Source organism: Miniopterus schreibersii (assembly GCF_964146895.1).
Source record: "Miniopterus schreibersii genome assembly, chromosome: 10".
Classification (NCBI taxonomy): Eukaryota; Metazoa; Chordata; class Mammalia; order Chiroptera; family Miniopteridae; genus Miniopterus; species Miniopterus schreibersii.
In genome coordinates, this window is record NC_138110.1 from 12,623,250 (window position 1) to 12,650,102 (window position 26,853).

The following is a 26,853-nucleotide window of genomic DNA, read 5'->3' on the forward strand; positions in this document are numbered from 1 at the left end:
AATGGAACTAAAGTTATTTCAAATAAGTAGAAATTTGTCCCTTCAGATTATTTTTTTCTCAAAATGTACCTAACATGAGCAGCATTAACAAAATGGGTGTTTTCATTGAGGGAGGAAAGGGAGTAGGCAATTCAAGGTCACAAAGCATTCTGAGAATCTGGCAGGCAGTCTCTAAATAAGAGTACCTGCTGCCAGAAGTTAAGAAAGGGGGGGTGGGAAGATATAAAAAAAAAACTTTCCCTATTGTAAATATTTTCAGGAATTAGTGCTAAACTGAGGAAAAGAGGACTCTTCTTTCTTCTGACCTTCATGATCTCTCACTTCCCAGGCCCAGAGCACATGTTATTACAGTTGGTTCTATACAGTGCAGTTACAAGGTGGGTAGCTGGCTTATTACAGGCTAGCCTGTGAACCAAACCATTGTCAAAGCATTCTTTAGATCATAAAATCATAAAATGTAAAGTAGACTCCAGATAGTTGTCTTAACAAATAAACTATTCAACGTGATATACAGAAGTTGGGGACTCCGGAGTCTAAATTTCTTTGATGGCAGATTTGGTTATCTGTAACAGTCATTTCCACGTTTGGGGAGTGAACCCTGGCGCATGCCCCCCAGGCCGCCTTACCTGTCCTGACTTGGCATTCTCACAGACAAAGGCTTCGTAGAATCTGGGGAACTCGGGCGCGTTATCATTCACATCGAGGACTTTGATTGTGACAGACACACTTCCAACCTGGGAGGGATTGTCTAGAGAGAGCACAAAGAAAACCAAAGTGAAGGTCAGTAGTACAAGAAAGCGCTCTTTGCTGGTTAGGTCTGTCTCTCGCAGCCTGGTTTTTAAAGGAATGGGTGAAGTGCGTGGAAATGGCAGCGCAAGCATAGGGTGACAGTGTGGCCACAACACAGAAGCATGGACAGAAGGAGGTGTGTGTGTGTGTGGGATCAGGATCGGGGGAGGGCCAGACTGCAGGGGAAGCAGGTATCACAAAATGAGTTTTAAAAAGAGGTTTTGAACCTCTCACTTGGCTCATACTTCAGGTTCTGGAATTAAAGGAGGTCCGTTCTGTATTTTGGGCTTGGAAATAGCCCACTTCTAATTGGAGGCATACTACGTGGCTTGGCTTTATTCCCACGAAATAATCTGTTCTTTGAATCATATTTCAAAAGTTTCAAGTTATTCACAGGAATACAGATAAGATTGCGTGTTTATTTCTGGTTAGGGAGTAAGGGGGTATTACAGGTTCAAACACACACCACATCCATATCTTTGGCGGGGGCAGGAGAAGTTATCATCACTCATGGGGAAATGTCTTTTTGGTCTGTCTTTTGCCTGGCATTGCCACACAAAGACAATTTCACAGCCCCAGTACTTCCTCTCCTGTCTTTTTCTGTTTTAGTCATTATCCCAAGAAGACAAAAGAGAAATTATAAAACACAGAAACCATTCTTAGTAAATAATTTTATTAAATCTCAGAATGCCTTATTCTTCTGGTTTATTTTTTCTTTCTCAAAAATACTATGCTTTACTGTGTTTCTCCCCCAAATAGTTTTGTTGTTTGGCCAAAAGTGCTAACATTAAAAAGTTTTAAAATTATAACTGTGGAACATGTTTATAATGAAAATTCCAGAAAAACATGATAAATATGATCCACAGTCCAATCAGACATACTGTATATGTGTCCAAAAATGTGGAGACACACACATATACACAGCAGTTAAACAAAATAAATTGGATTCAGAACTTTAATAATTTAGCTGAAGATTATCTCGTGTCGTTGAAATATGCTTTGAAAACATAGGTATTAATATCTACATAGTTTCATTTTATTTATTTATATTTATTTAAAATCCTCACCTGAGCATATGTTTTTATTGATTTGAGAGAGAGAGAGAGAGAGAGAGAGAGAGAGAGAGAACTTTGATGTGAGAGAAACGTCAGTTGGTTGTCTCCCATATGCACCCTGGCGGGGGATCGAACCTGCAAGCTAGGTATGTGCCCCGACTGGGAACTGAACCTGAAACCTTTTGATATATGGGACAATGCTCCAAACAACTGAGCCGCCTGGCAAGGGCTGGTTTCATTTTACTGTATGGTTGTACCATAATTTGTTTAGTCAAACTGCTATTATTAGACATTTAGATAATTCACATTTTTAAATAATATTGCAGTAGACATTTCCATATGTAAATCTTTGCTGAGATCTATGATTATTTCCTTAAGGTAATTATTAGAAGCAGAATTCTTGAGAAAAAGAGCATGAGTATTTTGGAGAATCTTAATACAAAAGATTAATTGCCAAACTGCCCTTTTGAATGGCTATATATACTTCTGCCAATACATTAGGGTCTGCCGTTTCTCCAGACTTTTACCATCACTAGGTGCTATGAAAAAAAGTAGAAGTAAATAATCTAATTTTTGTTAAGTTTATAATAAACATGCTAATCTCAATTTTGTTATTTTTCCATTCCATTTTAAGTTTGTGTTATAAATCTGCATTTTATTTAATGTGTCTGAAATTCTTGTATGTCTGTATGTGCATAGTAAGAGTCATGTGTTATAAATGCTTCCTTTTATCCAGTAGTAACATTTTCTACTGTTTGTGCATTCCTAATCTTTCAAAGATTGAAAGCCTCTTAGATTTCTCAGGATCTGTCACTTTTCCTTATATGAAGTCTAGCTACTTGGTTTAAAGGTGCTGTTTTTTTACTGCTTTTGCATGCTTTTTTATCTTTTAGTACAGGACTAGTTATATAGCAGATGCTCAATAAATATTTGAACTAAATACATGAACTATGAATTTTGTTTCTTTCTGTAAAGAAAACAATTCTTAATCCAACAAACTCAAAATTTCCACTTTCTACAGTGCTTATATTTGTCACTATATATAGACCAATTTATTGTGCTACTTACTCATTTCCATGGCAAGAATAGTGATATTATGCCAAGAAAACTCTTCCCGGTCAAGGGGTCTTGCAGTCATTAGGGCTCCTGTTGTAATGTCAATATAGAAGAATCTTCCAGGGTCGCTGCTTCTGTCAATGGAATACCTGCAAAGAAACCCCACAGATCAAACACAACATTTCACTTGGGTAAACATACTACAGCATATTACATGAGAGAACTGAATGTATACCATGTGAAACCTGACTCCACTAGTTCTGAGTTCTGGACACTTGGAAGCCTGAATTTACTGTTTTATTATGTCTACTCCCCCCCCCAAAATCCCATAAAAACCAACAACAAACTATTGCTGCTTTAATTTCCTAATTCTTAAAGTGATACAGAAAACCTTAGGGCATTTGTAAGCTATTTAAAGATCAGTTTCAGCTATTTAAAGCTTAAAACTGCCTAAAGCTTTTTGGGACACTCTGAATAACAACCCCTATGCATCTTTGTCCAAAATGAATTTTATTAAAATGAGTTTTGAAATGCTAAATTGGAACTGGAAAACACACAGCCCAGTGATTCTAGTCCCTGTAATTAGTGTCAACTATTGAGAAGAAGAGATTTGCGTCAGGTCCTTCGTGAACGTGCTAATGACTGACCTGCTAGCAAACACAATAAAGTATTTCCTCACCGGAGAGTCTTTATCTGTGGAATGTTTCTAACAGGAAGGACCAGGTCTGATTAGGTTGCTTATTGTAAATAAGCCTGCGATTTATGAATTTATGGGGCACAGCTTGCTGGAAAATGTCATGTGAGCTATGTAATTAATGGGGTATAAAAATCCCAGATGTTTCATAACCCACACGGCTCCTTCTGTTCAGGCAATGCACTGAACAGCAACATCCAGTGCTTCTGCCTTTCATGTTCAGTGTGGACCAACATGCATCCTTTCACAGGAAAGGAAGGATATTTACAAGCCCTTGTGCCTGATGGTTTCAGACCTTTCCAAGGAAACAGTGCTTGGCTTGCATTTTGCTGTTTTCTGTACCCTTGGAGCCATTATTTACCATGCTACTGGGTAAGACCTGTAATTCCTGGGGAAAATGATTTGGCAGTCCAACCCTTTGTGTTATCTCACCTCCGTCATCTTACTTGGTTCCCATCGTGGGCGATTCAGTAGGTGTGGAGGGAGTTTCAGGCACCTGCATGTTTAACACCCTCCCTAAGGGATTGTGATGTGTAACCATCCTGCTTGAGAACCTTATGTTGTCCTTGGTAATCGCCAGTAATTAGAATAGCTGCCATTATTGAATACCAGGCATTTTGTAGCTTTTTATTTTATTATTTAAAAAAATAATTTGTTATGCTTTTATTGATTTCAAAGAGAGAAAGGGAGAGGGAAAGAGAGAGAGAGAAACATCAATGATGGGAGAGTCATTGATTGGCTGCCTCCTGCACGCTCCCTACTGGGGATGGAGCCTGCAACCTGGGCATGTGCCGTGACCAGGAATAGAACCGGGATCTCCTGGATCATAGGTCAATGCTCAATCACTGAGCCACGCCTGCCAGGCTATAGCTTCTTTTTAAATTCTTACAACATCTCTGGGAGTTAGGTATTATCTCAATTATCAGAGGAAACTAAGGCTTAGAGAAGTTAAGTCACTTTCAAACAGTTACACACTTGATAATTTACAGAAGATTTGAACACCCCCCCCCCCACGCTCTAATGTATTGATTCAAAATTCTATTTAAAGTTGCCAGCAATAGGGCAACTGAGAAACTGCATTTTGATGGGAGTAAGCAGTTTCTTTAATGCATTGTTTTTCAGACTGCAGCTTAGTTAAATCAATATGGTGGGCTATGACTAGTGTTGAAAGAAAGTGAAATAAAATAACATGTATGCATGCCAGACTCTCACAGACAGTAAGGATAAATGTTGATGGTAAAACTTTTGTCTTACCCTGGCTAGTGTGGCTCAACTGTTAGAGTGTTGGCCTATGCACCCAAGGGTCGCAGGCTCGATTCCCGGCCAAGGGCATGTACCTGGGTTGCAGCTTTGCTCCCAGGCCCTGGTCTGGGTGCATGTGGGAGGCAACCAATCAGTGTGCTACTCTCACATAGAAATTTCTCTCATTCTCTCTCTCCCTCCTTCCCATCCTTCCACTCTCTCTAAAAATCAATGGAAAAAATATCCTCAGGTGAGGATTAACAAAAAAGCAACTTTTGTCTCGTGAATATATATATATGCACACACACACATATATATGTGGTATATGCATGTATATGTATTACTTGGTAAAATATTTTGGTTCAGACATGTATTTTTTCCTGCAGAGATTCAGGATGGCTGTTCAAAGAATTATGAATTAAAGGGAAGGATGACCACTAAGGGCTAGAGAAGTTGGAATCATTTCAGTTATAGCTCCCCAGGAGTTGGGAAATTTAAGGAAGCTAATTAACGTCTCTCTGCTTGTGACCCTATTTAAGGAGTGCTACTGTAGTCTGGCACTCAGTCTGTACACCTTGCTTATATTGATTCATTTAATCCTTACAATAGCCCTATGTGGTAGGTACTGTTATCTTCCCCATTTTACAGGTGAGAAGACTGAGGCATGGAGAGGTTAAGTCACTTGTCCCAGGTCTCACAGCTGGGACTCAAGAGTAAGCAGTTGGGTGGGTGTCAGGTTTCTGCTCCTAACTACCAGATGTGCCGCCTTACTGCACGTGGAGCAAATGAGATTATTTAAGAACACAAAACCTGACCTCTTCTTGAAGATAGATTAAGCCACAACAGCAGTTGACTTTTTAATAAAGAACAAACACATGCCTACAAAGTTCATTTAAAATTAACTGAAGCATTTCTTTTCTAGGTAAAATTAGTGATTTAGTTTTAAAGTTTACTGGCTATTTTAAGAGTTGAATTTGCCTTAGGAAAAGAACACTGGTTGGCTCATGACAGTCTTTTTCACTCCCCACACACAAGCGAAGCCAGCCATCGGGCCCACAGAGCCGCAGCCCCGACGGCAGCCCTCTAAGCGGTAGGCATAATGCCGAGGGAGAACAGCCTCCGGTGACCAGCTTCATGCACTCAGCAAACGGCACAGATGGCGTGGGAGCTGGAGTGGCAGAAATCACTGAGACCCATGGCTGTGTTGCCTCGTGACACTGTGAGAGGGAGCCTGCCTCAGAGAAGCTCCTTCATTAGTGCAGTACCTTTCCAACGTCCCAAACCCGGCCTGAGTTGAGGCACTGATGGCATCCATAACCCTGAATGGGACTGGGCCCGATTTCAGGAGGCAGGAGAACAAATGCCAGGTGAGGTACAGGCGGAAAATGAGGATATTGGGACACATTACTGAATTATGCAGGTGGTTTGCCTTTCTCTAACCGTAATATTCTCACCTACTACGGGCAGAAGAGGCACTGCACACGCATGCACAGCTCCTCTGAGCCAACAATGGCTGGTGTGCTTCGGGCTCCCTGCTTATTTGCTTGGCTCAGGACAGTCTGTGGATTTGGAAGCAGTTTGGAGACAGAGTGTCACGGACAGGCTTGCTAATCCACACACGCTCCGGGGGGCACCGGAGGGCAGGCTGTGTCCACACAGCGGAAGCCTGCATTCGGTGCCAAATGGTTCAGTTTCCCGCCTGCCAGAAATTCCTTGAACATTTACTAAAATTTTAGGAGATACAAATATTGTATTTTTCATGTACATTTAACTAAATCCGGAGACTAATTTTGGGGCTTACTAGTAAATAATGACCAGTTTATATGCCTGAGCACACCATAAACTTCTTAGGAAGGAGATTATAAAAGTCCTAATAATCTTTTTAAAAAGTTAAGTGGCTATTTGTTCATAATACTTAAGCTTTAGGTGATACATTGGTTTTGGGGTAATTTAATATGTATTTTCTTTTTAAGGACTATTCATCTCATTTATTTGTAATAAAAATTGCAGAAGATGAATTGGAGAGTCAAGTAGCATATAGTATATGCAAATAATTTCAAAGGAAAATAACTTTTATAGGAAAAATAAGGATACACGAACAATTTGGGGGAAGATAACATAGGGAAGTAATTCCCAAATGGGTTAATTAAATGATAGCCAGAAATCTGACTTTTAGGTGCTTTTCTCTCTGAGAGTCCAGGACCTCCAATTTTCTGCTTGAGTCCAGGGACCATTCTTTGTTCCTGGGGGACAGTACAAAGAGTCAGGGACCCTGTATCTAGCAATATGAATTCTAGTCCTTTGCAAATGAAATGCAGAGGGAGAGTTAGCCCCAGTTTTGATAAGTGGAATCTGCTTTACGGCCACACCCGAACCCTTGTCTGTTAGCTCCAGGCCTGGGGCTGTTGCCTTGTTCTTGCCAGTTTCTCTCTCATGACCTAGGGTCCCACCCCAGGATAAGCCCAATGGACCCTGCTCTGTGCCTCCAGCCTGCTCACACTTGAATTCCTTCTGATTGGGGTCTGTTGGAACAGACAGGCATTTCATTATGGACTTCCATAATGCTGTGTGTCATGCTGGTCAACCAGTGGCTGTCAGTGGCCCATCATGTGCATGTAAAGCAGCACTCTCTGTTAGCCAGGAGGATTCCTTCATTTTATATACCACATTTCCCTGTATACCGGTAGTGGATCCAGGCCTGCTGTTCTCTCCTTCCTAGGTACGTCTTGAGATAACAACTTTAGTCCTGAAAAACCCACATTTACTCTAGGGTGTGCGTGTGTATTTCTTGACTGCACTCCATCTCTTTTGCATGTCATTTGGTAATGTGACTCCTAACAAAACCGTATTTCCAGTGCTTACCATGTAGGAGTCCAGAGTCAATCTAGAAAGAACATGTGGAATACCCACTGAGTATTCTAATTGACTCTTTTAGAAATGAGATCTGATTTTTTCAAGCTTGTGTTTATTTCACACATTTTCCCCCCATAAAGTTTTACTCTCTAAAGTTTTTCCCACAGTATCTTCTTTGACATGAATAGATTAATGACCTGATCGTAAGATATATATGTATGTGTGTGTGTGTGTGTATGTATGTATTTGGCTTCTGAAAATATAAATTTATAAAAGAATCAGTTTCATTTATGTTGTGGTTGTTTTGGGATGGGATGGTTTCATTAACTTCTTTCCATCCTATTATACATTTAAAAAGCTTAAGGTAGAAATATCACTCCTATAAAGTTGTTATAACTCATAATATAAAGATTAGTTTACTTCTAAAAAATCAAATACCAGAATTCAAACAAAATTGTTTTAGACATTTTAATGCCTAAAAATGTAAAATGTTTACTAATTGGTTAGAGGAAGCAGATTTCCCCCAGTGTAGTTATTCTCGGGGAAAACCATCTTTGTTAAACTGCAAAGCACATTTTCGTTACATACAAAATCTCACCAGTGAGGGAAGTAGCTGACAGAAAAGGCATTCAATAAATTGGGGTGTGTTTAAACTGTTATCTGCACTAAAGCCTCAGATCCATTTGTGTGACTTCCAACATTAAACGTGACAGATGGCCTCAAACGGCTTTGGAATCCTGATCTTTTGTGTCAAGCTTCAGAGGCTTGGCAGTTGCTCTGGAAGGTTGCGGTGTCAACCTGTCCACCAGCTGTTTGCACTTTGGTTCCAGAGTTGCTGGAAAATGGCCATGGCTGTAAGAGCAGCTCTCCTGCCCCTTCTTGAGGGGGAAGCATCTTGGTTGGAATCTTTAAGTTCAAACCATATTTTGGAGAGACTGATATGTGGGCTTGCAGTAGAAAGCCCTATCCGACCAGTGTACATGGCACTGAAGCCATTGACAACACGAGTGGTTTCTATAGTGTATGGAAATATATATCACATATGTCATTTTTCCCCATTTTTAAAAGTAAAGAAGTAAAAGGTTCATAAAAATTAAAAGAATGTACAATGATCACCTTCATATTCACCATTAAAATAAAAAATTCAACAGTTTTTAATGTTTTGACATTTGTGTATCTGTCTATGCTTTTATCTGAAATAGTGGTTCTCAACTAGGGGTAATTTTGCACCCCACTCTCCTTGGGGACATTTGGCAATATCTGAGGACATTTAAAGTTGTTACAACTCAAGGGGTGTGACTGGCATTCAGTGGTTAGAGGCCAGAGATGCTGCTAAACATTGTACAATGCACAGGACAGCGTCAGAACAAAGAACTGTCCATCCCAAAATGTGAATAGAGCTGGGACTGAGAACTAAGGGGTGTGTGTGTGTGTGTGTGTGTGTGTGTGTGTGTGTGTGTTGCTGAACCAATTGACAGTAAGTTGTAGATATAATGATACTTCACTTCTAAATAACATGAAAAGGCCATGCTATTTAAACAGAAAGGATTTAAAGAAATAGGAGAGTCTCCAGAGATAGAAGAAGCAAAGGGAAAAAGTGCCAGGAAATTTGATGCAGGGGAAGGGAAGATCCCATGATACAAGGAAAAGGTGAAATCTGTGGAGAAACCTGATTGAGTTGTTGGTCACGTCCGGGTCCTCGGCAGAAATGACCTGTATGGTCGTTCCGATTGCCACATCTTCAGGTACCTCCACAAAATAAGAGCCAGGTTCAAACACAGGGGGCTCATCCACATCTTCCACACTGATGTGCACTGTGGTCGTGTCCTGAAAGGGGCCCAGGTTCAGGAACCGCATCTCTAGGTGAGGATTGGCTCCCTCCACTTTTAAGGTGTAGCTTTTCTTGCTTTCAAAGCTCAGGGGCTGAAAAGCAATGGCGGGAAAGTTGATTAGCCAGCAGCATATGTGTCAAGGCGCCAAAGGATCACCGATGGTGATGGCTGGTGGTAGGTTCCCCAATTCATTAAAATGGTGGAGAAGAGGTGAGGGGGAAATAAGGGGAATTTTTCCAAGAAGCTATCACAAGCACCCTTCAACAAGTTCTCAGGATTTGTGTATTTAGTTTATATTGTGGACGATCTTTTTAAACAATCTCTTTAAAAAATTAAATCCAGTGCCTCATTTTGCTGTTGAAGAAACAGACTCAGAGAGCTCAAAGACTGGACTAAGCTAACACGGTTACATAGTGTCAGAGTAAAATGCCAGTCCGGATTCTTAAATACCTCATCCAGGACTGACCCACAAAATAAAATTCCATGTCATAAAATCTAATTTTTTTGATGGTTCCCTTTTTCTGATCAAGCCCTACCTGGTGGGAATGCCAAATGGTACAGCTGCTTTGAAAACTGGTTTGGAAGTTTCTTAGAAAGTTAAAACTATACTTAACCATACAATCCTGCAATCCCACTCCCTAGGTATTTACCCAAGTGATATGAAAACCTATGTTCACACAAAAACCTGTATGCAAATGTTCACAATGGCTTTATTCAAAACCATCAGAAATTGGGGACAACCCAAATGTACCTCTAGTGGAGAGTGGATAAATACATAGTGGTACATCCATACAGTGGAATACTACTTGGCCATAAAAAGGAACAAACAACTCATTTACACAACATGGATGAATCTCACAAGCATCATGCTACGTGTAAGAAACCGGATTCAAAAGAGTATATACTGAATGGTTCCATTCATATGGCCTTCTTGCAACAGGAACAGATCAGTGGTTGGCAGTGGGGAGCAGTTTACTACAAAGGAGCACAGGGCAGGGGCGAAGGAGGGTGTCTGAACTGTTCTATATCTTTGTTTGTTGACATTATTACAGATGGTACATTTTTTTTCTATTTTGACATTTTGGAAATAGGGCTGCTTCTCCAGTTGATGGTATCTTAAGGCCTGATAGGGGATAAGATGAGTTGTCTCTGTTTGAGCAAATCAAACCTGGTCAAAGCTGTTCACGTTGTAAGTACTTCAGTTGAGTTCTGCGCATTGTTAGTGTACATGTATTGAACTTTATTGCCTTCTAAAATGCCTTCAACAATATTGTAGTGTGATTCAATGTTGAAACAAAAGTTGTGTAGGCAGACTTGCGTGGAAACAACAGCAGGGATTAATGCTGATGTTGGTGAAGCAAATATGTCTGTGTCTGTAAGAGCTTTTCCAAAAACTATAAACTAAGGAGTAAGAAAGCATTGCATCCTTTAAATTGACAAGAGTTTTTAAAAAGTGGTATATAAACAATGATGGGTTTGCATTTTATGGACATCTTAGGGTTGGTGAAATACAGGGGTTTTGCTCTTTGTGGCCTTCCTAAGAGGGTAATGGACTCAAAGCTATTGCCTATTGTGTCCTGCAAGATGGAAGACATGCTGAAGACTGGAGAGTGGCGTAACAACTTGCTCACAGAATAAAGATTATTCTGAAAAACATCCATTTCAAATTATCTTTCAGGCATTTAAGAGACTGAAAATCAATTGACTGATTACTCCAAAGCTAAAAAGACCCAAGATACTGGATAGTAATCAGTGTGGTTTTATGAAGACCCAATTCTATCAATTTAGCTTAATTTCTCTTTTGGAAAAAGTATGTGCTTTTTAGATGAAAAATAGGCCTTAGGGAAATGAATCAAAAGCAGAACTTTTGTTTCCATTTTATATGACATTAGTAATAACAAAGTAGGAAGATGGGTGTGGATCAAGCATCTGAGGCATTTGTTTCAAACGTATGGACTGAGCTGTCAGTAGCCTTTAAAGTATTTATTATACTTGACTTGTCCATCTGCCCAACTTATTGACCTCTTTCTTAATTTCATTTTCTGTCACCTCATAAGTTTGGAAGAGAAACACAGATGACCTTGGCAAAACTAATATCTGTTTTGATTGAAAATGGGTATAATTTTAGTAATGGCAATGAAAGACAGGGTTCTGTCTTGTGATGTTTAAACTTTTCTCCAGGCAAGGGAGCTGGACAAACGACATTTTGGGGTTCCTTTCAGATACAAAATTGTAATAGTTAATATTTTTGAAAGAATGTCTTGTAATAAGGTATGTTATATTCTAATAATTTAACAAATTAATATTTTACATTATTATTTAGAATTATCTTATAAATTATTTTAAGATACAAAATTTGAAATATATTGAGAGTTCCAAAAGCTCTTTTTCTGATTGCTTATTTTTTTAAAGGGAATTTTTGCATTAAAGGAGCCACACTTTTTCAAAATTTTGAGCATTTACCTTGTTTATGGTTACGTTATAGGAGATATATTATTAACTGTTAAGTTGAGCCATACCATATATTAAGGGGATGTTCTTAATCCTACACTAAATTGGTATTATTTCTAGTCATTTTTTATAATTCTAGCATATGTTATTAATTCTCAAAGAATGGGAATAAAATAAGAAGCTGCAATACTTAAATTACATCCAGATTTATTCAATGATTCCAAAGTTAATCTCAGCATTTTGTACTGTTTCGAGGTCATCGTGTGCTGGTTATAAAGATTTCTGGTTGGTGGAATGCTGGATGTGTTCGCTCTTTGGCTGTATTTGGTTGCACCTTACATGAAAGGGGCAAACATGAACTCTTCCCTTCTGAAGCGGCATTAATTCAGCTCTATGGAACAGCATAGAATAAAGTTATTAAACACATTAACTTGTGCCACATTGTAAAGTAAGACTTTGTTGCTTTTGTCAAGGTTCTCCATGTGCCTAATGTCTGTGGTTAATATTTCGTGTTCTTATATGACCTGCAGGAGCATTTGTCACAGGCGATCATTCCCTTCTCCTGGAAACAGTTTCTTCGTGCTTCCAGGATACCACACTTCTCGATTTTCCTCCTTTCTCCCTGGTCTCTCCTGCTCAGTCTCCTTGCATGTCCTTGCTTTTCTCCCTGACCTCATCATGTTGGGGCACCACCGCAGGGCTCCTTTCACTGTCTTCTCCACCTCTGCTCAATCCCTTGGACTATCACCCTGTTTTATTTTCTTTATGTACCATCTATATGCTTACTACTCTCAAATTTATATTTCCAGGTCAGGACTCTTCTCCAAAATCCAACAGCTACTATACATCTCCACTTGGGTGTCTAATAGACATTGCAAAGGTAACATGTTCAGAAATTAATTCCAATATTTGCCACCCCCCCGTCGCCTTCTCTATTTGCAGACTTCCCATCTCAGTTAAAGGCAACTTTATTCTTTTGTTGCTCAGTTGACTCCTCTCTTTCTTTCATATCCACATCCAATCTGTTAGGAAATCCTGCTGATTCCACCTTCAAAATATATCCAGATTCTGACTGCTTCTCACCACTTCCATTCCTTCTACCGTAGGCCAAGCCACTGTCATCTCCTACGTGTATTACTGCAGTAGACTTTCAGCTAGCTGGTCTCTCTCTTCCCATTCTTGCCCCTATGGTCTTTTCTCAACAGAACCTACAGAATAATTTTTTTTATAGTGAAAGTCCAGTCATGTCACACATTTGTTAAAGTCCTCCAGCTGTTTCCACTTTTCTTAGAGTCAGACCCAATGTCCTTACATCAACCTATAAAGTCTTACACAATCTGGCCCTCTTGTAACTTTTCTGGATTTTTTCATTTTCCACTATCTTCCCCTCCACTCAGTCTTATCAGCTCCCTGTTCTTGAAACAAACCAGGCAAAAATCCTACTACCTCAGGATGTTTGCACTGGTTGTCCTCTTTCCTCAATATCTCCTTGCCCATTTCCTCAACTCCCAGGTGGCTACGTACACTTCTCAACAAAAATCATTTATAGGGTACCTCCCAGGGTTGTGTATTGTTAACCTGCCCAACTTGATGCTGTGACTCTGCCCCTCATGTAAATCTTTGTATCAACGTCACTTCTCTGGGAGGCCAGCCCCAGCCACTCAATTTAAATTTAAAGTAATTTTGGCTCTTCTGATACCACTTTTGTTCTATTTTACCCCTCCCCCATGGCACTTATCACTTTCTCATCCATTACTTTATTGATTTACTTGCCATTTTGATTGTCTCCTTCCCCTCACTAGAATGTAAGCTACATGAGGGCAGAGATTTTTAGCTATTTTATTTACTCTCTACATTAAATGCCTAGAGTAATACCTGCACATAGGTAGACACTCAACAATATTTGTTGAATAAATAATTTAACATATCTTGGGGTTTTAAATGTATTTAAAATAGAAGAGAAGGAAGATGAAATCAATGAGTTTGTGCATTTATTTCCTCAGATATAGATTTGCTAAGATGTTAAAACTTAAATTTTTAAAGAAGTTTTATTTTTCACCTGGAGATATCCACCCATATATGCTTTATACCACGCACACACACAAAGACGATAGCTTATATTCAGAAAACTTGGTAACTTAACATGAAGCAAAGGAGTTTCAAGTGATAATCTAGCTTAACAGCTCTGTTTGATAAAAGCTTTTCCAGGTCTAATTAGCATCTATGGATCTTTAAGTAGCAATTAAAAAATCCCTACATGCTGTTTATTGATTCATAAATACTATTATAGCTTGCTTTATTGTTATTTATGGTATAACTATGGTAAAAAATGAGTTATTCAAGTGCAAATATTGATTAAATCATTAACATCATTAAGGGATTAAGCTATAACAGTTTTTTAAGGGGCTAAGTAGTGAGCTAGGAGAAATGACATATTTGTGATTAATTAATTTTTATGTTTTTTTGTTAATCCTCACTTGATATTTTTTTCCATTGCTTTTTAGAGAAGGTGGAAAGGAGGGAGGGAGAGGGGGAAGGAAAGAGAGACATTGATGTGAGAGAGACACATCGATTGGTTGCCTCCCGACTGGGGCTGGGGATCGAACCTGTAACCCAGGTATGTGCCTTTGATCAGGAATTGACCCTTTGGTGTGCCGACTGATGCTGCAACCACTGAGCAACTCTAGCCAGGGCTGTAATTTATTTTTATCATGACCTTATCCCCTCTCTGTAAAATGATGACACAGCCAGTGTTTACATGTAAGCCAAAGGAGGAGGAATTGTTTTAAATGGTAGAAAAGAGTGCACTTGAAGTAATACATATTAATAGTACAACAGCCCTTACTGATATCGCCGATACGTTCAAAGACTCTGTTAAAGTGCTCTGGATTACCTTCTTCACAGTTATGATGCCCACTTGGAAATTGGGATCTGTGTTAATGTCAAAGGCATCTGTGCCGTCTCCGTCCACAATGGTGTACTTCATCTCTGCATTGATCCCCTCGTCCAAGTCCTTGGCAAACACTCTCCCCACAGTGGAGCTAACGGGAGCCGATTCCAGGACACTCATCTGGTAATGTTCTGTGGAGAAAGGTCAGAACATGCAGTCTTGTCATCTGTCACTATAAAAAAATGCCTCGTCAGTATCACGTCATATAAGGCATGCTGTGCTAAACACCTCTCTCCTGGTTCGACAATTAAAACTTGAGTTTTACAGATGACAACTGAGATCTGAAGAGGCTGAGCAAGTGGTATTAGGTCATAGACTTCACTGGACATTTGGTAAGGAGGGGCCAAAGCAGCTTGACTATAATCCTAAGAGGAGGCCAGGACAAAACCAAAAATATTTCTTATCTCAGTGAATCTACCTTCAGAGTGGCAGGAAGTACTTTGCTTTTCAATCTTTCAATCCTTCCTAATGAACTCTTTCCCCAAATGTCAATTCTTTCTAAGAAAGACAGAGAAAGCGCTGTGGTCACGAAGTGCATATTTATTCTGTTCACATTTCAAATGGCCACATTTTCCTCCATGGCCTGGCCAGTACTGAGCAACCGTCTCTGTGACCAGCTGCTCACATTTACGGGCCACCGGTGAACTATAGAGGAGAAACGGGGCTGGAGAGCAAGCTCCACCAGCTCCGGGTGTTGCCCATCAGTGTCCTTGCACCTGGGACTGCCCGCTGAAGGCCTCTTCACGGACAGACCTCCGATGCTTCTTGGTCTCTCGTTTTAGCAGAGAGCACCCCAAAAGTTCTCACATACGAAAGAAGCTCAGAGCTTGTCACACTCTCCTTCTCAACCTCATATCCTGAATTCGCAGTGACATTTAGCTGACTTTCATCTCCACAGAGTTGTCTCTTTGCTAACCTACCTTCTCTGGGGCTCAACTTTTTCATGTTTTTCATTATTTTGTCGATCATAATGTGACTGACTAACAAAGAAAGTCACACAGTCACATTTTCCATATATATACGATCTCTTTTATTATAATGTGCACTGCAAGCTACAGGGCGGCCTGGGACGGGAGGGCTCGATTTCACAAAATTTGGGGCGGCTGACAGCACCCTCCTTTGCACAGGAGAGGAAAGGGTGCCTGTCCTCTGCCAGCACGAGCCAGGACATTGCTAATGTCTGTACCAAGCTGGCGAGCATTTGGATTTCATGACCTCTTTCCATTCACTTCCAAAGTTGCTGCTGGATGAGACTTTGCTGTTGCAGAACTTTTGGGAAAAACAAGCAAGAATCCGCGGGCAGTTTTCTCCACACCGGGGAAACCATGTGTTCTGTGTTTAAACAAACATACGTACGATTTCTTATCTAACATCCTGCTGTTTTGTTTCACGAAATCTCGTGGGAACTTCACGAATGCCAATTGTATCTAAGTGTTTCAGCTCTCCTGCTGTATTCACGTTGATGACATAGATGTGCACGTGGCCTGGCTGCCTCAGGACGTAGGTCTTCAGCCGGTGGCCAGGCTTCATCCTCTGTTTCCAGTGTAGTTGTCTCTTCACCTGGAATCGTGTCTGCGGCTCTCACTTTCCCAGCTGCTCCCTTTGGGCATCTGCTTCTCAACTTCATGTCTTCATTCCTGGGCTCCATTCCACAGTCACAGCTCTGTATGGCCACTTTTCTTGAGGACATTTAATCTGACTGTCCTGCTGCCACTTCGTAATCACATCTGAACTTGCCTCCCTCATTCCCTGACTCCAGTTCCATCATTACGCATCTTCTGTTTCTATCGGTAGCACAGCTCTGCCTGTCACCCAGTCACTGTCATCTTTGACTCTTCCCTCGGCCTGGTTCCCTTAGCCGAGAAATCAAGAAGCAGAAATCCATGCTTTCTCATTTGTCTCAGCCCCCTCCTGCCATTTCCTGAAGTGCTCCTTAGTTCAAATCTGGGCCACTCTCTCAGCTCCTGCCCGACTCCCCCGCTTCCAGTCTCCAGCCTGCCAACCCATTCCATGCATGGCCCTCTAACTAGGCTTTCTTTTGTGTGTATCCCTGGCTCAAAACCTTTTCAGTGACTTCCACTAGACATAATGACACATTTGAAACATTAAAGACAGGTCTTCATTTCCTTAAAGGTAAAATTATACTTGCAACTTTATTTCCAGGTCTTTGTATATACTTTTCCCTCCTTACACTCAGGTTTCTACTCGAATGAGCTTCTAGGGGAGCAGAAATTTCGTTTGCGTCTTGTACTGTTCTGTTCATACCTAGAATGGTGCCTAAAACAAATAATTTTTGAATGAACGAATGGCTTCTCCCTTCTGGAGTGTTCTCCTTTCTGCCTATTTAAGTGCTTTATACTCTTTAGCCCCCTGTTTAAGCCCTATCTTTTTATGAAGCCTTCATTCATCTTAATTTACTCTGAAGGCTTCTTTCTGCACTAACCAAGTGGTACAGAAAATGCTGCTTTTTGGTTACCTTTTCTTTTTTTTAACCCTCACCCAAGGATATTTTTCCCATTGTTTTTTAGAGAAAACGTGGGGGGGGGGGAACAAACGAACATCAGTGTGAGGGAGACACATCGACTGCTTGCCTCCCACACTCGGATCGTGCCTGCTGCCGAGGTAGGTGCCCTTGACGAGAATCGAGCCCGAGACCCTTCAGTCTTCAGGCTGATGCTCTAACCACTGAGCAAACTGGCCAGGGCTCTTGGTTAACTTTTGATGAGTGTAGAGTGTGTACTTTCACAGGGGCTGGGCCTGCATTTCAAGCATCATGTGCCCCTCATGCCCAATGTCCTTGCAAAGCAGGCGCTTCGTACCTGCTTGTGAATGGATTGGTAAGGTGGTGAGGTGGGTCACTGCTCTGGGTTAGTTTCCCTGTGTGCTGCTCAGCAGGGGCAGTATGGCCCCCTAGGGGGAAAATTTGTTTTTTGTTGGGGGAGAGGTGAAAAAAGCCTCAGATATCACGATTACAAAGTTCAACATTACCCAACAAAACTTTATTCCTTAATGTTTAATTTTATGAAGGAGGCCAGGGCATGGCGATTAAAAAAAAAAAAATCTATTAGGGCTCCTAGGGAAGTGATAGTGAAAAAAGTAAGAAACATCGGTTTAGTGCTATGGGGCATGGAAGGGAAATGGTTATGAGAGAATCGCATGATAAATGTAGGAAAGGAATCATGAATAATTGAACTTAAAGAGGAACTCAGGTGCCCTGGCCAGTGTGGCTCAGTTGGTTGAGTGTTGTCCCATGCACCGAAAGGTCGCTGGTTCGATTCTGGGTCAGGGCACATACCCAGGTTTTGGGTTCAATCCCTAGTTGGGGTGCGTATGGGAGGCAGCCGATTGATGTTTCTCGGTCACATCGATGTTTCTCTCTCTCTCTTCCTCTCCCTTCCTCTCTCGAGGAACTCAGGTCTTTTTCTCTCATTTCTATAACAAGTGTACCCCTCTTCCCTGAGAATCCGTGCCCTCACTGGTAGATACTCACTCTGGGGAAAGCGGGGTGGGTTATCATTGACATCTGAGAGGGTGATGTTGACCGTTGTGGTTCCAGATAATCCTCCAAGCTGCCCTCCCATGTCCTTGGCTTGGATAATCACTTCATAGTATTCTTTGGCTTCTCGGTCCATGTTCGTGAGCGCCGTCCTAATTACACCTGCAGGATAGAAACGACTTTGTTTTTAAAAAACAAAACCTCAAGTCCAGTTTTTAAGACTGGGTTCTAGGTTTCTCCCTTGTGCACTGTTAATATTTAGAGTCGAGATGCAAATCACCTGTATGTTATTGGCCTTGAGGTCAGGCTCCCAGCTTCAAAAAAGTGCAGTGCTTACGCAAATGGGGAGTAAATGTAGCTCCCGAGGGCCGATTTCCTCTGGCCGCGTTACCGGGAGGGAGCAGGAGGTGGCAGCAACGGTTCTCTAACGGGCTTGGGGACCGCAGTCAGGGAGGGCAGGCGGCTCTGCCTCGCTGAAGGAAACTGGGGCTTAGGGCCCAGGGGACAGAGCTTCTGGTGTCTGCAAATCTGTGACTTTAGATCAGTCTTCCCCAGCCCCTAGAGCCCTTGTAGAGGGAATGGCTCTTCTTTGGGGAACTCGCTCCCAGCCTACTTTCCCTGCCTCGGCAACACCTGTAAGCGGGGCTGGAATTCTGATTTGATTTCCCTTTGGTTATATGTTCATCTGGTTCTGTGCTTCACTGAATTCACATGAAAGTTGCTCTGTGAGTTGTTTATTTTGAACATGCATGAGGAATGAACTTCCCCAGACAGTCAGCAGCAGCATCGCAGTGTGCTAGTGTGGTTTCATTAAGTGGGGTCTGAATCAAAATCCAGAGCAATGTGCTTTGATCCTGCCAAGGATGTGTGGTCATGTTTGTCTACCTTTTCTTTTCTTTTTTTTTTTTTTTAACCCTTTCACTTAGAAAAGTTGACTTCTCTGTAGTCACTCCAGGCAAAGATTGACACTCCAGGCAAAGATTCAAGCCTTCTTTACTGCAAGTTTACAGCATGACCCTTGGCTAAATAGACCTTTACATGCCAAGGGAAGGGACTGGGACCACAAACCCCTCCCCAGTTTAATTCATATATATATATATATATATATATATATATATATATACACACACACACACACACACTGCATTTTAGTTACAACATTCTAACGTGAAATATACAGCTTTTTCTTTTTTTAAATGCCCTAAAGGCACAGCAGTAACTATCTTTTCATGTGTTTTTGACCTTAACACTAAAGATTCCCCATGGGAGCTGTCAAAATAATGTAAGGTTCCTCTTAGGATATAAAGGACACAGTACCCTCTTCCTGTCTGTACTTTTCCTCCCTGTGGGCACCCTTGTACCCTCCCCCATGTTTAGAAGTGTTAAAGTCACTGTTTTATAGAAGTCCCTAACTGCAGTCTTTTTTCTTTCTTCCTAATTTACACTCCTTCACTTTTTACTTTTATGATATGATTTTTCTGAATGCCTGGTTCCCTTAGGATTTCTGGGGAAAAAATCTATCAGGTTGTTAATAGAAATGTATTTTTTCCTCTTGCAAATAAAGAGATGACTTTGAGCATGCACCGTTGACTCTACCTCTGTGGCTGTGAGCTTCTTTACTCAAGTTCCTTGTTAATTACTCTTAGGCCTCAATTCCCCTGCATGTAAAATGGGAATAACAGTACTTCCATATATTTCACAAGGTCACAAGAATATCTGGAGGCTCAAATATGAATGTATTTTAAGAGGGAGAAAGCCTGGCACAAGTGCAAGATAATAAAGATATAAAATCATTACTCTGCCCAACTCAAAAGTATTAAAGGGCATTCTTCATGGAGAAAAACAAATTCTGTACTTAAAGCTCTCAGGTAAAACTGAAAACAAAACAAAACAAATCCAAGCTTCCGTTGATTTGTCCCTTTTTTGGCCACACTGCTCCTTACCCATCCAGTTCTCCATCCTGTCCTTCCAGTTAGAGCTCCCCACTCAGCAGCTGCCTTTTAGGGGGCACATTCCATGCTCTGTGCTCCTTTCCCTTACCAAAACCTGTCTGTACCAGCATCCATTCGTTCTGGCCCTTTTCTCTGCTTAGCACAGGGTGTTCAGTGGAAAGAAATCAGACCATGTACCAGGGGACATAGCTACAACTAGCACTTTTTAAGGTCTCAATTCCCAATTTTCTTATCTATTAAGTGAATGGTGATGGACTGGATGATTCCTCTAAGGCTCTTTCTAGTTTCAAAATCAGTGATTCTGGCTCTATATTGAGCCAGGTTAATATGCTGCTGCTCTCAGGTCTTCTTAGAGTTATAAAAGACCTTAATGCCTGGGAATAAATACAACCATTGGATTTTTGAAGGCTAATGAGGAGGTACTTTTGTGTAGGCAGGTCTTTTGGCCTCTCCAGGCATACCCCGAACAGTCTATACACAGCACCACACTGCTCTCACCCACCAGGGCAGTGCTAGTTTGCTCTCTTAATCCCAAAGCTTACAATAATTTTCTCTGGTTAATCCACTCCCTGGAGAGTCATTGAAAAGGAGAGTTGGGACTGTCCTAGTAGCAGTTATAAATTATTAGGGCATAAAGCAAACACCCCTGACTGGACTGTTGCATCAAATACCTGTTTTGGAGTCCACAGAAAAGTATGGCTGGCCCTGGAGGATGCTGTACACTACCCGGGCACTGTTGCCGTAGGTTGGGTCATCAGCATCTGTGGCTGTCACTTGGATGACGGAGGTCCCTGATGAAGAGAGATGGTGGAAACCTGTTCAAGTTGAATTGCTAAAGGCTGGACACAATCCCAAATGGGCAGTTTAAAGCGTTCGCTACTGTTACATTTGCTTCCTTGGAAGAGCCCCTTTTCTAGGTCAAGCTTCAATAACTCGTATCTTGTACCTCTTTAGAAAGTAGGGATAGGAATTGTGTTTTAAATTCTTTTTTTATTTTTATTTTATTTTATTTTTTTCTCTTTTTTTGGGGGAGGGAGAGAGAGAGAGGGAGGGAGGGAGGGAGGGAGGGAGGGAGGGAGAGACTGGCGGGGAGAGACAGAGACAGAGAGGATGGGAGGGAGAGACAGGGAGAGCGGAGAGAGGGGGACAGAAGAGAGAGGGAGAGAAGGGGGAAAGGGAAGAGAGGGAGGGAGGAAAGGAGGGAGAGAGAGAAGGAGAGGGAGAGAGGGAAAGGGAGAACGATTGGCCCTAAGTCATGTTTTAAATTCTTAATAACTAGTAAGGACAGCACAGTTTTTTGTCTCTTCATTTCTCTTTTGATTATACCCAAATGCTTTTCCTTTATGAATCAAACATTATCTATCCATCCATCCGCCCATCCACCCACCCACGCACCCATCTGTCCATTCATCCACTCATCCACTCATCCATCCATCCATCCATCCATCCATCCATCCATCCATCCATCCATCCATCCATTTTTTAAAAATGTATCTTTATTGATCTCAAAGAGAGGAAGGGAGAGGGAGGGAGAGAGAGACAGAAACATCAATGATGAGAGAGTCATCATTGATTGGCTGCCTCCTGCACGTACCTGATTGGGGATCAAACCCACAACCCGGGCATGTGCCCTGACCGGGAATCGAACCGTGGATCTCCTGGATCCTAGGTCGATGCTCAACCTCTGAGCCACACCTAGCTGGGCCATCTTTTGTTTTTTAAGAACTAGAACTGAATAACAACACTAGGTTTATTATTAATTTTATTTTTCACTATGGCTGATTTCAGCGTGTAGGCAGTTTCCTGCCTAAGGACTGGGTTGTCACTTTGGGTTCGGTTTTATAATCTGTGAGCTGTTCTGTACATACTCTCCTTTTCCGCATTTAGACGGGAGGACCTTCTGCAGAGGAGCCACTCTATGAGAGTCAGTGAATCTCCACCTTACCCACTGGTGACATTTCTGGCACGGTGGCAACGTAAGGTCCATCCAGAAACTTGGGCTCATTGTCATTGATGTCTTGGATTTTGATGATGAACTCTGACTCCGGCTCCATTGGCCTGCCTGTCCGCCTGTCGAGGGCCTGAGCCCTTAACGTGTACTGAGCCCTTTCCTCTCGGTCGAGCCTCTGAATGGCATGGATGTCCCCAGTGGTATCGTCGATGGTAAACACGATCCCTGCGCCTTCCCCCGAGAGGATGTATTTGATGGATCCATCTCCTCTGTCCATGTCTGAATGAAGCTAGGGAGATAAGGCACCAAAATCTCATTACTGATAGTGAACAGGTGTCAAAAATACATTGATTTTCAGTTTGGTCCTAACAGATGATCTCCTTTCAAACAAGAAGAATTTTCTCTATTCAAATGTTTAAAATGTCTGTCTAAAAGAACAAATATTCATTGAACATGATTGTATCAAAGAGCAAATATAAGTTCATGAATAAGTGACGTTTTTCCACACAGCATTTAGTATCCTGGACTTACTACTATTTGTTTTAAGTTCCTTGCCCTGAGAAATATAGAAAATAGGAATAAACTCTGGGAAGTGTAGGTCCCCAACATGAGAACAGGAACAAGCTGGATAAAGCGGAACCCAGTCTTTCCATTACATTTTTTTTTTTTTTAAATGGAGAAGCTTAAACATTTTAAAATAAGAAAATGCTGATATAAATTAAGTTTTGGAGTTGTAAAAACAATTTCAAGCTGGCTGCCATGCTGCTGAAATGATTGATAAGTAGGCCATGGCTACTGCACTGCGAATGCTATGTGACTCCCGGGGCCCTTCAGCCCTCCGAGTCTGTGGTCCTTGTGCTGTGGTTTCACTCAGCAGGGCTGTGCTCGCTTATGTTTCAGGTGTCAATGGAATGTAACTGCTGGTTATTAGTCTTTGCATCAGTGCATCTCTCTTTTCAGTGGGACCTGTTCCTGGGCTCATAACTGGATCACTCAAGTCTAGTCTATAAGTGGGTGGTTGCTTTAGGGACATGCTTTTATCTGCTCATCCAACTATATTTCCCCCCAAATTACTTTTTAATGACTCTTGAAAGGAGTCCAGTGGCACTATTTTCATTTAAGCCTAGAAATAAATTTCTGCATTGCTAATTATTCACAATGTATATAGGTGGCAAGAATTCTGTGCAATGTATATTTAACAGTCTCTCTCTCTCTCTACAGGGGGTGACAAAAATTTAGTTACGTTTACTCAGCCACCACTCACTCTGTTGTTGCTGGGGTCGTTGGCACTTTGAATAGTTCAGTGATGAAGTTCATGAGATTCAGTTTATAAAACAGACAACCAGTGTTAGGCTTAGGCCAGAGAGGCAAATATATCCAGCCTGAACACCATGTCAGTTATAAATTGAGTGCCCTTGACAAATTATTGTTTATAACTCTCAAATTTCTTATATTATATATAAACATAGAGAACAGTATGAGCACTTCCTTTGGTGGGTTGTTGGGATCATTAGAAATTAATGTATTAGAGCACCTGGCACAGCGTTTCGCATCATAAGAACTCTATAGATGGTGCTGGTTACCATGATGATACACACGCATAGAGATGGGTGTTAACATGCCCAGCTCTTCTCTGCTCCCTTCACACCTCCAGGAGAGCAGCAAAGACGGCAAAAGCAACCTGTTGGCATTTTAAAATGCACAGTCCGGTGGTAAAAGCTGCAGAAGGCTGCCTGAAGCACTGCTGGGGCGGTGTTACTCTGAGGATTAAATGGCACAGACGCCAAGAAGGCACCTGAAACTCTATTCACAGCATCCTCAGACAAGGCTGGGTTTGGAGGTTGTGGCTCTCTTTGAGCTGATCTCAGATTGACTCACGGCCAAACCAGGCAGGCGGTGATTTTGCTGCCTGGAGGAATTCAGCTGTGCCTTATCTAGTGAAGGGAAATAAGAGAACAAAATTGACCGAAAAAATAGCCGGGGATTTTTTTCTACTGAAAGAATTGTATTTAGAATACAAAGTGCTCGCATTTCCTCATTCCACATACAGTATTACTATTTTCCTCAATCCAAATCTTCCATTTATGCAGTTGGAAAAGCAGAGGTGCCCAGCTCTTATTGTGTGGCATAGAAAGCCACTTTATTCAGACGTGGCCACAAAGAAATGAAAATCCGTTCCACACGGAACTGTGTTCCTGGCGGAGGAATGGAGCTGGGCAAAGGAGAGCAAGGATCTCAGGGTTTTTTTAAATTAAAAAATACATATGCATGCGCGTGCTTACACACGTATATAAATATGCATATGAATGTAAATGCAGATATGTATCACTGCAAGGTATGTGGCACAGGACTTTCACTTAGAATGAAGCAGCTTAATCCCGGGCCTGGCAGGTTATTTAGGGGAAAAAGAAAGAAGAGAAGCTGACACAAAGAAGGAAGCAGGACTGTTCTGAGCTGCTCTATTTGTCATCTAAATAGTGTGGTTCTCTGAACCGTAGCGAAGCTGCGCATACCTGTGGTCATCACAGGCCAAGCTTCAGTGCTCCGCCCGCGCAGAGAGCTTAGTGAGCAACCGAAGGCTCAGCGTCTTTGCTGCTGTGGAGGCTCTGCTTCCTCAGGACCAGCTGGCCGGCCGATGCCAACAGTCTGGGCTCAGCCTCAGGTCTGCTATCTTTGTTTTCACCTAACACAGGTGAGCTGGAAGAATTTGAAGGTCTCTCTAGACTGTGAGTTCCTCGAAGTCAGGAACCATGCGGCTTTCATCTTAGTGGCTCCTCCCGTGTAGCGAATGCTCAAAAAATGTTATTGAAAGAATGGTGTAAGGTGTAGGGACAGGGTCAAAGCTGCCTATGAAATCGTTTTACCTGTGTTTGCAGGAGCTAGCAAGCATGTTTCGAGTAGCTTCTGAGTGCGTGTTTGCAAGCACGCCTGCGTGAGAGAGGGCAGGAGGCAGAGCGGAGGGAGGAGGGGGGCGTGAGGACTTGGGCTGAGAGGCAGGGCCTCTCATGAACAGGACGAGTGCCAGCTACGAAGGGGCTAGGGTCGACCGGCTTGCCGAGGACTGGTTTCTGGGGAATATAATTGTTTCAGTTCAGAATCCAGTCAGGGAACAAAACCTACACCGGCCATTTTAGCAGAGAATTCGATATGAAAGGCCAAAAGGGAACCCTGAGGTATGGGAGGGCTAAGCTCCAGGACACAGCTAGCCCCCCTCTGGCCGGGGGAGCAGAGCGGGGCCTGAGGTTGGGTCTCCCAGAGTCTAGATGTTTGGAGGAGGCTGGGCCTGAACCTCTGAGGAGGGAGTGCTGCCCGCTGGGGCTGGGGATTCCGGAGCTTAGAGGAGGTGTGCCCAGCACCCAGCACCCAGCACCCGCAGAGCTGAGACGGCTGAGGAGGGGATGCCATCCAGCGGTGCTGATGTTTGTGAGCGGCTGTGAGGAGGCTGGTGCTTGGAGTGTGGAAAGAACCCAGAACCTGGAATCAATTGCCGGCTGGGTAAAAGGGTTTTAAAAACAAGGGTGAGTCTCAATCCTTTTGCTCCTCCGCCTGCCTCTGATGGTTCTCCCTCTAGCACATCCTGCTCTCAGGACCCACCAGGGAGCTGGCTGGAAAATGAAAAACTGTGGCTTTCCGAGTCCCAGTGCCAGCGTCACAGAGTGGAGTATGGAAAGGGGAGCACGGAGCCTGGGGACACGAGCCTCACAGCCAGCACAGCAACGTGCACTTAATATTAGGGTTTGCCAGCCATCCATACACATTTGGTTGTGAAAATTGCTAGGAGACACTAACAGCTTTCCTAAGTTACTCAGCAAATTGGCACTGTAATAAAATGTTTTCTATTTCTCCGTATTTAATTCAGCCAACACTGACTGAGCACCAGCTCTTCGGAGGAAGGCAAGAGCTTCTAGAGTGGAGTTGGCAGCACAGAGTTATGTATATCTTGGGGAAACATGACTTTCCCCCCCAAATCTCCTAGACAGAATAAGACAGGTGGATATTCTACTTAACCTAATAATTATTTAGTCTGTAAGATATTCGGCCAAAGGAGTAGTGAATGATGGGAAATACACACAGATTATGAAAAATCTTAGTTGATTTTAAAAACAAGGGTGAGTTGCAATCCTTTCCCACCTTTCGTAGCGCCCGTGTGGTTCCAGCAATGCAGCGAGTGCCCCCAGCCGGCGGTTAGCCAGCGTCGCGCAGTGTCAACCTCAGCCTGCCTTGGAACCACAGATCCGTGCGCAGACACGAGCCCTCTGCAGCCCCCGCTCTGCGTATGTCAATATAATCTAGCTTTACCTCGACTCCGCCTGTCCCTGGAAAGCCCAGTGTGGATTTTGCGAGGCCACACCAATTACAGCTGATAATTGTTGCCCTACTGCTTTCTGAAATAAGCAAATACTCAGGCAGGCTCTCTAAACAGACATCTTCCAGAGCTCAAGGTGACACGCTGATGCCCCTGAGGTGTAAAGGGAATGGAAGGGAGATGGATTCTTTTTGAAAAGGAAGTAAAGGGGCAAAGTTCCTGGGCG

General features: G+C 42.3%; 1 protein-coding gene across 4 annotated transcripts in view; it reads right to left on the reverse strand.

Annotated features, from left to right (window-relative positions):
* CDH20 (cadherin 20) overlaps positions 1-26,853 on the reverse strand; it is a 184,239-nt gene that overhangs the window by 14,116 nt on the left and 143,270 nt on the right. For all 4 annotated transcript variants that reach the window (XM_081148453.1, XM_081148456.1, XM_081148454.1 and 1 more), the window contains 7 exons: positions 22,316-22,610; positions 21,042-21,161; positions 18,413-18,580; positions 14,866-15,053; positions 9,359-9,612; positions 2,913-3,049; positions 627-748 (listed from right to left, as the gene is read on the reverse strand). In XM_081148453.1, the coding sequence (XP_081004579.1) occupies positions 627-748; positions 2,913-3,049; positions 9,359-9,612; positions 14,866-15,053; positions 18,413-18,580; positions 21,042-21,161; positions 22,316-22,610 (1,284 nt within the window). The remainder of the gene's footprint in view (positions 1-626; positions 749-2,912; positions 3,050-9,358; positions 9,613-14,865; positions 15,054-18,412; positions 18,581-21,041; positions 21,162-22,315; positions 22,611-26,853) is intronic.